The 9,987-nt window shown below is 40.7% G+C and overlaps 1 protein-coding gene and 1 long non-coding RNA gene across 3 annotated transcripts; one reads left to right on the forward strand and one right to left on the reverse strand.

Annotated features, from left to right (window-relative positions):
• Positions 1 to 294: 294 nt before the first annotated feature.
• LOC117450170 (uncharacterized) lies at positions 295 to 2,242 on the reverse strand. Of its 2 annotated transcripts, none has more exons than XR_004552558.2 (3): positions 2,187 to 2,242; positions 1,061 to 1,164; positions 295 to 967 (listed from the first exon to the last, which is right to left on the reverse strand). It is a non-coding gene; the product is annotated as an uncharacterized lncRNA (long non-coding RNA). The 2 variants fall into 2 exon arrangements; XR_011643578.1 differs by having other exon boundaries at positions 295 to 805; positions 901 to 1,164.
• Positions 2,243 to 5,020: 2,778 nt separating this feature from the next.
• On the forward strand, positions 5,021 to 9,981 carry LOC117448948 (nuclear factor 7, brain-like; the record flags this gene model as incomplete). The annotated part of the gene is made up of 2 exons (XM_034086239.1): positions 5,021 to 5,107; positions 9,088 to 9,981. Coding segments are annotated over exons 1-2 (981 nt in total), but the record flags the coding sequence as incomplete, so codon positions are not given.
• Positions 9,982 to 9,987: the final 6 nt, after the last annotated feature.

Below are 9,987 nucleotides of genomic sequence, written 5' to 3' on the forward strand. Positions count from 1 at the left end.
CTCTCGCTCGCTCGGGCCACACGTACACACACCCTCCCGGTCCTCCCGATGGCCAGTCGGTGCCTGCCGGTGAGCGTGGAAGTGTGGTCTGCCACAAGCGGGCGGCAGGAGCGGGGCTGTCAGCAGCATCAGCTTGTAGATGGTATTTTAAACTCGATGCGCTCTGAAACTACGGGGCGGCCGAGGGAAAAAAATACACATGCGTTAATCGCGTTAAAATAATTAGTGGCGTTAATTTTTTGCGTTAACTTGACAGCCCTAGTAGTATCACTATAGTGCTTTATATATTATTTCTATGGTTTTTTGGAACACACTACAGAAAATTACTATAGTAATACTATAGAGTTGGCTATGGTGATCTTATAGTGAATCTATAGTTAATTAGCTTTAATAATGATGTATTCATCCCTATAGTAAGTATGGTATCAACAAATACAAGTTAGCAAGCAGAGCAGTTTCAATTTGAAAGATAGGGACTTTATTAACAAAATAAAATACATTTTTCACAGAATATGAATACGAATAACTTAAATGTAAAAAATGTACAAGAACAATTTCAGGCCCGAAACAGAAATGGTTGGGCAATGAAATTAAGGGGAAAAGTGTCCCAAGCCCTATATATAAACACATTTCACATTCATATACTTACAACCCATGCCTCTCCACCAAGTCAGAGAAGCAAACTTTGACAAGTTTGAGGCTGGTCTTCTCGGTAAGAATGGCATTAGTTTGCAGTTCATCAAATACTTCTGGAATTTTCTTCTTAAGTAGATCAGTTAGGCCATTCAGAAGAACTGGTTCTTGGCTGAACAAAACAATAAGAGCAAGCACAGCACAAAGTAAAGTTCTGGTCTGTGTGATTTTTTGAAACACAATTTAACAAGCATGATACATGTATACCTGAGTTTTACAGACTTCTCTTAGGACAGGCTGAAGATCCGGTGCTTCAGAAAAGTGCACTTGGAATCTGTCAAAGTTACTGATGTTCTCACTTCTATCAACATCTATAAACTCTTTGAAGTCTATTTTAAAATCCTATCCAGGACAAATCCAAATTCACCTGTTTCTTCCAGGAGATGGTTTGTGCTTTGGACACTGTAGATTATTCTATTAATTTCCTTTTTGCTAGGACTTTAACAGATTCCTGCAGCTCATTCCCGCTTCCTGTAATTATAAGAAAAAGACAAATTCATTCTGATGTTGACTAATCATATTATGCCAGATTAAATGCTATCATCTATCATCTTCTAGTTAAACCCATTAATACACACCTTATATAAATTATAAGGAGTATGGTAATTTTAAGTTAATTAACTTCACCCATAAAGACAACTTCTAGCGAAGCACAGGGGATATTCTGCTCAGCCTCCAGTGGCGTTTTCTCCTGGAGGCTGGGTATTTCTTCATATTTTTTATTTGTATTAAAAAACATCTCTCCGCTGTTGTCAGTGAGTATTTTACAAAGACTGAAACAGCGCCCCTCTAAATTAATTTGTGGTGAAACACAGTATTGCACGCTACTCACTCTATACTACACCCGCAGTCCGCTGTGTCAGGGACATGTCAGGCCCTTCCCTTCCGACCAATCAAATAATCGGAAGGGAAGGCCCAACGTGCAGTGTGTGACGCTGCATCTCACATACACAAGTTGCCTTAGCGACAAGAGGCAGATATGAAATCTCCCTTCTACACAATATAATATGTGCAAGTATAGAGTAGTGGCTGATGTTTTAGTCAGAAACAGGTAAACTGTAGTGTACATGTACTACTAATAACTTTAGTGCGAGTAAGTTACGTATTTACACTGTAAGAGACTGTATATCAACTTCTCACTTGCACTTTCCCGCCACATCTGGCCGAACAATGAAACCCAGCCAAAGTAGCTAGATAGCATTAAACATATAGCTGCTAATGCTATCAATATAATGTCGATTGAAGAATGATGGTCACAGAAAAGAGTGTAAGCTACATTAAGTCAAGATAAAATAAATACAATAAAATAGAAGAACGGCTTAAAGGAAAATAATTGTCATCCAGGCAGCTAAACTCAAACAATAGTTAGCTGTTCAACATTGAAAAAACATATTTATTTAAGTTTAAAAATATGTATTTAGACCCCTAGCTTGCTCACATTATGACAACATATCTGCTCACTTTGTTAAAAAAGTTTTGTTTCTGTAACTTACCTAGAGTTAGACTCTCCTCTGCTGACATCCATCCTCCACAGCAGCCAGAGGTGAAATGGCAGTTGGGACATTTGATGGACAGTTGAAAAATGATACATTTGAAATAACTCAACCGTGATTGGGCAGGACAGTGCCCAATGACAGTGCCCAATGTTAGCCCAGTGTTAGTCAAAACTAATGTGTTGACTATGTGCATTTTTATTTTTTCTACTACACTGTGTAAAATAGTTCAGAAATGACACTGAATGTGTTGAATTGCCTTTGACACAGCAGTGTGTTAAAAAAATGACATTAATTCTAGAAGTGTAATACTTTTACAAACACTATGGTAATAATATGCATTCATTATGACAATATCATTACTATAGGAGTGGTCTATAGTGTGTTCAAAAAACAACTACAGAAACACTATATATTATACTATAGTTATAATATTTAAAATAATATAGGAATACTACAAAGATCTAGATACATAGTATTACTATTGAAATATTATAGGGCTACTATAGCTAGTAAAATGGCACTACAGAAAAGACTATAGTAATACGATAGCTGGTGAAAAATACTATAGAACTCTACAAACTTACTATAGGATACTATACAACTCTTATAGTAAACTATAGTAATACTATAGTTCATTTTCGTAAGGGAAACTCCGAAAAAATATTTGTTTCTCCGAATCGAAGGGGGAAAATACAAAAGCATTGTACACAATTCAAACCAATCAATGTTGTGTAATTAACAAGGACAATTTGGTGTTTTTTAGTCGATGAGTAGTGCAGATATCACTGTAAAATCAATCGACAGTAAGGAGAATAGGCTACTTACTTCCGGGTGTAAAATTCTCTGTTATCCAATGGGAATGGACGCTCGTAATACAAGACATGATCATTATCTTTTAAATAACGTTAACTAAAGGGAACAATCTATTTGACACAGCTGAAGCTCTGGCCTTCCTTAAAAACAAACTAATTTAATAAAATTAACAGTGCATTAGGCTTGTTTGAGACACATTGCGGCTCGCCTCGAAAGTAGACGAGAGTAGCCGATCGCAGCCGGGGGAGGTGAAGTGGATGCAATAGATTTTATTTTAATGATTTGGTTTAACTTAAAGAGAAACTTTATTGTTATTGCACATATTACAGGTACTGAGACAACGAAATGCAGTTTAGCTTCTAACCAGGTGCAACAAGCAGTGAAGTGGAAAGTAATGTTCACAATCTACAGAATAACATATAGAATGAATTGAATGATGAATAAACAGTGGGGTATGAATACACTAGATATCAGCCTGTGAGCAGTATGAACAGTGTGTATGAATATGCTAAGATATATAAAGTATGACAACGGTAAGCAGTATAGTATAAAATATATAGATATTAATTTCATGATGATAAACATTGTGGAACAATGATGAAAAATGGGAATGGACGTGGCGACGTAAAACTGACACAAAACAACAACAAACTTTTGCCAGCCAATTGGAGAGTTTCATCAGCACAGCACGGGGTAAAAACCACCAATGAGCGCTCAGCTCGAGATACCAGCGAGCCGTTTCCCATCAAGCATTTCGCGTCCGCAGCTCGTGGAGAGCAAGTGCGCCAACTCGCCTCGCCTCGCTCTCAAGGCTGCGGGCGTCTTTGTCCCGCGAGATTTCAAAGACTCATGTGGGCGAGCCTCCAGAGCAAGTCGGACAAAATGACTAACCATCATGCAACGCACTAGCAAGACGTTGATCGCAACTGCGCAGGTCTGCGCAGGTCTTGCTTGTCTCAAACAAGCCTAGGCTGCAGTCGGATAGTTTAAAAATCAGCTCCTAAATTCTAACCCTATTGTCTATTCCTTGACCTCTGAGTGAAACGTCACGGGGTTAAGGGATAGTGGATAGGAGAATTCAAAAGGACTTAGGAGAAGAGACTGCGGTACTTTAGAGAATCCGAATGCACTTTCACTATCCCACGTGTTTATGATGCGCCAGCGGACGTCATTGTGTGCGTCTGCTGCTGTGGGGAAACTATGGAAACTACAGTTTTCTATACAGCGGACTACAACATGGATGTTCAATAAGAACGAGGGACTACTGTGAACTCATCTAGAGACTCTGCTCCGTGCTCTGATGCTGCTGCTTTGCTTTATGAACGTGGACAACAGAGAAACATATTCTTCAGGACCAAAGTTGGAATTTAAATAAAAAAGGAAAGTGAAACTTATGCTCGTCCCCCTCTCCCTCCGGTCCACATTAATACAAATGATCCCAATACGTATGATTGTATGAACTAAAGATCTTAAAATCAATACAGATGTATTTATTATAAACGTTAGTCCTTAACATCTATCACTGTGTATATCACCATTCAAACATCTTTTAAAAGTTGAACAAACCCCACACAGCTCAGTAAAGACTGAAATGTTGACTTTATTTGATCATTTCAGTAAAAACTAACGTTCATATTTCTCTTTTTGATTATAATACTGATGAACGTTCAAAACAAAGCACTTTGGCAACTTACCACCGACCTATGTTTTAAAATGCTTAATAAGCACCGTAACTTTCATGATATAATTTCTCGGTCATAATCGGTTGTTTCCGTGAACGGCCGACTGTTGAGTGACGGCAAATGCTGCGGCTGCAAGGCATTGTGGGGCAGCATTTTCGCTTCTCCTGTCGGTTAGGGAGGTCCAGTGGTTCCTAAGCTAAAGGAGGTTATAAAGGAAGTTTGAAACCTCCTTTCCTATCATTCTCATCATTCTAGAGAATTCGAACGGCACTTATCATGGCTGCCACTGAGGGACTTCCGGGTCATTTCACTCCTTTAGGAAGGTTCCTAAGCTAAATGGACTATTTGACTTCAGCCCTAGTGTCTCTGAAGGAGGTGCTGAAGTCCTACGAGCAGCCCATCAACGAGGAGCAGGCATGGGCAGTGTGCTACCAGTGCTGCAGCAGGCTGAGGCAATAGAGTCTGGCTGCAGAGCGCAGCAAGGAGGCGTTTCCTATAGGGGCGTTTCCTATAGGGGCGTTTCCTATAGTGAACGACGGGAGCCGGCTCTCGCCCGCGAACGAGCCGTTTTTTGTTTTGTTTTTGCGGAGGGATCTAGATCGGCATGAAGGCACATTATGCAATGTGCAATGTGGACATTATCCCGCTTATTACACATGGCCACATTCTCAACAAAGTAACGACATGACTCCCAATAATAATTGAAATGCTTTTATGGATTTAGAAAAAGATTTTATTGATTTAAAAAATTGTTTTATGTATTGATTTAAATTGACATGCATCCGCTAAGAAAAGTAGTCCGTTGTTACCGTTTGAACTAACGTAACAACGGCAGGAACTGCTTCTATAGTGTTTTTGAGGAGCTTTTTGATTACAGATTTGAAAACATCGTTGCTTGCTTTAAAAGTAGCACGATTCATTATGTCAAACCTTGAAAGATATCCCTGCCCTAATGCCAAAAGTAACTGGCAACTGAATATGTGTCGCCGTAGAGCTATGATGTCTATGTCTGGACCGCTGCGTAAAAAGGAGGGTTTCTGCCCCATTACTTCTCTTCTTACTTCTATAAGAATAAAACACGGAGGACGGAGATCTCTTTTTGTCCCCCTCTTCTCCCCGCTGCAGCCTAGCAGCTGATCTCAAAGCACGCTCCCCTCTCCTGCAGGGAGAAAAACTATATGTATATACTTTATATAGGTTGATACAGTAGCCCCTTTTTTAAATAGTTTTTATAGGTGTTGCCATCTGTTTTGTGTAGTGTGGTTCTACAAGCAAGTCAATGCATTCATTGGGTGGTATCAGAGAGTTACACGGGTCTGTAAATGCAATGAAAACAATTGGCCACAGCAAATAATTTATATTAAACATGTAATTTTTACTTTTGAATACTTTAGTACAAAGGATGTCTTGAATAATTTAAGTGATATATGTGTACACATATAAATCATTAGTCAAAACAGGGCTACATTTGATTTAATTAAAAGGTATAATATGTGGTAAACTGAAGAGCCCTTTGGGAGCCGAAAGAGCCGGCTCTTCTTGGTGAGCCAAATGATCCGGCTCACCAAGAAGAGCCGGAATTCCCATCACTAGAACAATGACTTCGTCTGCGAGGATTTATAAAAGCAGCTGGAATCCCTTAAGTTGCTATTGGATAAAAAAAGTTAGGAAACGCCCCTATAGGAAACGCCTCCTTGCAGCCAGACCCATCTCGGCTGAGGAGGCTGCCCCGCCCGCCGGCCGGGGGATTCAGTGGGTTGAAGGACCCGTCCTCAATCCTCCTGCACCGGGACGGAACCGTGTCACTGCCGCAGGAGACCCCACACCACGGTAGGACAGCTGTCCGTTACTGATGTAACTGACACCAACTTCTCTCTGCTCTGTTTGTTACAGCTCTGACACAAACAGTCACTGTGAAATATACATTTGAACAATTTGCCTGTTCTGTACCAATTAAGTTATCGCTTACCGTTTGCCACTATTATGTGTTAAATAACGAGCCACTTTTCAATTCGGCTTGTATCTATGTCCACAAATCAGCACCGATACACATTTGTTTTTAAGTCCGACTGATTCCCGTTGTCTTCCTCCTTCAAATCACTCCGCCATAACACCTGCAACTTAACTGAGCAGACACATATTCATGTGCACATTCTTAAACACATCCTACTTACAAACCAACAGTGCGGAATTAAACCATGTCCACCATTGTTTCATTTCATATATTGAATACGGTTTAATGTAGCAGGGACCTTGAAATAAAGCAATGTTACTTGAAAGTAACTGAATTCCGTACTGAGTTTGGCACACAGGAACATCCTGTTCACAGGAGAGACGCATTGATGCTTTCCCGTCCCAAACAACTTAATATCCCAGCCTCATTGAGCTTTATTTACAGTTGAATAATAGCCCAGCTATCCACTTTGAATATAGATAGTATTTGTCATATATTTCGTTATACTTTACCCAGTTTCTGAGATAATATTTGTTTGTGTAAATATTCTTTTTTGTTTGCTACGTATTTTTCTTTCTGTGTGTTTGATGGTTTGAATGCACCAATTATACCGAAGCAAATTCCCCTTATGTGTAAACCCACTTGGTAATAAACCCGATTCTGATTGTGTAGGACCTAAACTGACAGACACACAGTGTTATTAATAAAGTATTATGATCAGGACAGTGTTATTATCAGGACAGTTGTTGTGTCGCACTCTCTCTGCCAGCAAGGATGACTTGTATGCCGGTAAATTATTAATTATGTATAGAGCTGCTGAACAACCTACCCTAGCGTCCCGTTTTGCTAATACTGTTGGGACACTTCAACACACACACACACACACACACACACACACACACACACACACACACACACACACACACACACACACACACACACACACACACACACACACACACACACACACACACACACACACACACACACACACACACACACACACACACACACACACACACACACACACACACACACACACACACACACACACACACACACACACACACACCATGGGCATAGGAAGCATCCTGAATGTGGGGGGGACATTTTGTGGGGATCCCCCCCCCCACGGAAAAGAAAAATAGATTTCCTGTATTCTGGTGCATTTTAACAGGTGGTTTGATACTTCTTTGTGGCTATACTAGCATGAGGAAAATGATGGGTACATTTTGTAATTTCATCCAGTAGTAAAGAAAGGAAACATATTTGATAATTAATTCAGAGCCGTCTTTGAATTAATAAAAAGCAGTTTAAATGTCAATTTTTTGTACATTTATATACAAAAATAAATATGTGTGAGTGCATTGAGAGATATTGTTGTGGAGAGTCGTTTATATATAAATCGCAAAATAAATTTGTGAGTCCTTCTGTGAGAATTTATTAATATTGAGACTGATCTGACTCCATACAGATGTTAAGTTCACCTGGGAATGGTATCGACTTAAATGTTCAAATAAATGTTGCTCTTCTGTCTATATTGGTCACATGATGCCCCTTGACTGAAATGTTTCCTGTTCAATATCCCACTGATTTCCTTAACACTCTGGGATGAAAGTCCACATCACAATTGACTCTAAACTGTCATTTCCCTTTCATCACTCACCTCAGCAACAGACCTCTCTCCACTGTCCCTGTGTTCTGCCTCTGACTCACTCTCAAGCGCCTAGATGTCAAGAGAGGTGGTGAAGTGATCATTACTTATTGAGCAATATACTCTTTCACATTGAATCATAACAGGTCATACTGAATGTAAATACAACTGACTCTAAAGTAAGTCCCAGTCTGTGACATTGGACGTTTTGAAAAAAAATACACTTGAGTTGGTAGAATGTATGTAGATATTAGGATTATACATTTAGAGAGTGTTTATCTTTAGTCCTTGATAAACTTGATAATATGAACGCAGTGAGACAGACGTGTTGGCAGAACATGTTTCATGTTAGTGAAAAATAAAACCATGTGAAACTGGTTTAGTGTCGCTCAGCCTGTGGAAATGTTGAGTCCTCACTGGAGGACAAAGGCACGATCCTCTCCTTCTCTGTGGCATTTTATGAGCTTTTTAATAATTGACTAAGTTGATAAAGCATAAAGGAGCAGTTTGTTTATTGTGCTGTCCCATAGACTAAGTCTGATTCCTGCAGGGGCCGGAGTTTGAAACCTGACAAAAAAAGTCTGTATGCTGCAAGTCGCCCCTTCTCCCCTCTTTCATTAAATAAATGCAAAAAGCAGTAACAAATTATCTTTAACATATTCTTTATTCATTATTTTATATTTTGAGTATGTCCTCCAACGGATAAACAAGTCATAAAGATGTCAGACAGGATATAAGGAAATACATTTTAGTCAGCCAGTTGAAATGTTATACCCTCCATTGACGTGACACCAGAGTCACGAGGCGGTTCCTGTAGAACAAGCAGTCAGTGAGCTGAAGGACCTGCTGACATCTGACTTAGGGTCTCTGCAGGACAAGAGGGACACATACAAAGGAGTGGAGACAGCATACAAGGAAGTGATTCAAGTGTCCGAGAAGCAGCTGCTGTCCACAGAGTGGCAGATCACAGCAGAGTTCATCAAGCTCCATCAGTTCCTGAAAGAGGAAGAGGAGTCCAGCCTGGCAGCTCTGAGGGAGGAAGAGGAGCAGAAGGGGAAGACGATCAGCAGAGAGATGAAGAGCATTCGGGAGCACATCTCCTCTCTGTCACACAGTGTCTCTGCTGTTGAAGAAGAGCTGCAGAAACACAACGGGCCCTTCCTCAGCAGTTATAAAGCCACTCAGAGCAGAGCCAGAGTCCAGAGCGCACTGTCAGACCCACAGCTGCTCCCAGGAGCGCTGACAGATGTGGCCAAACACCTGGGCAATCGGTCCTTCAGAGTCTGGGAGAAGATGAAGGACCAGGTCCACTTCAGTCCCGTCATTCTGGACCCAAACACTGCACACAGCTGTCTCTATCTGTCTGATGATCTGACCAGTGTGAGACAAGGAGACACACCTCAGCAGCTTCCTGGTAATCCAGAGAGATGCACTGACGGTGCTCATGTTCTGGGCTCTGAGGGCTTCAGCTCAGGGAGACACAGCTGGGAGGTGGAGGTGGGAGATCATCCTGTCTGGGTTATAGGTTTGACTAAAGAGTCAGCTGACAGGAAGGGAAAGAGACGTGCCTCACCAGAATATGGAATCTGGTGTTTATGGCATGGCAGTGGAAAATACAGTAATGGTGCTGGTGAGACTGTCACAGTGGAGAAGAATCTCCAGAGGATCAGAGTCCAGCTGGACTATGACAGGGGG

This window comes from Pseudochaenichthys georgianus, chromosome 7, assembly GCF_902827115.2.
Source record: "Pseudochaenichthys georgianus chromosome 7, fPseGeo1.2, whole genome shotgun sequence".
NCBI lineage: Eukaryota > Metazoa > Chordata > Actinopteri > Perciformes > Channichthyidae > Pseudochaenichthys > Pseudochaenichthys georgianus.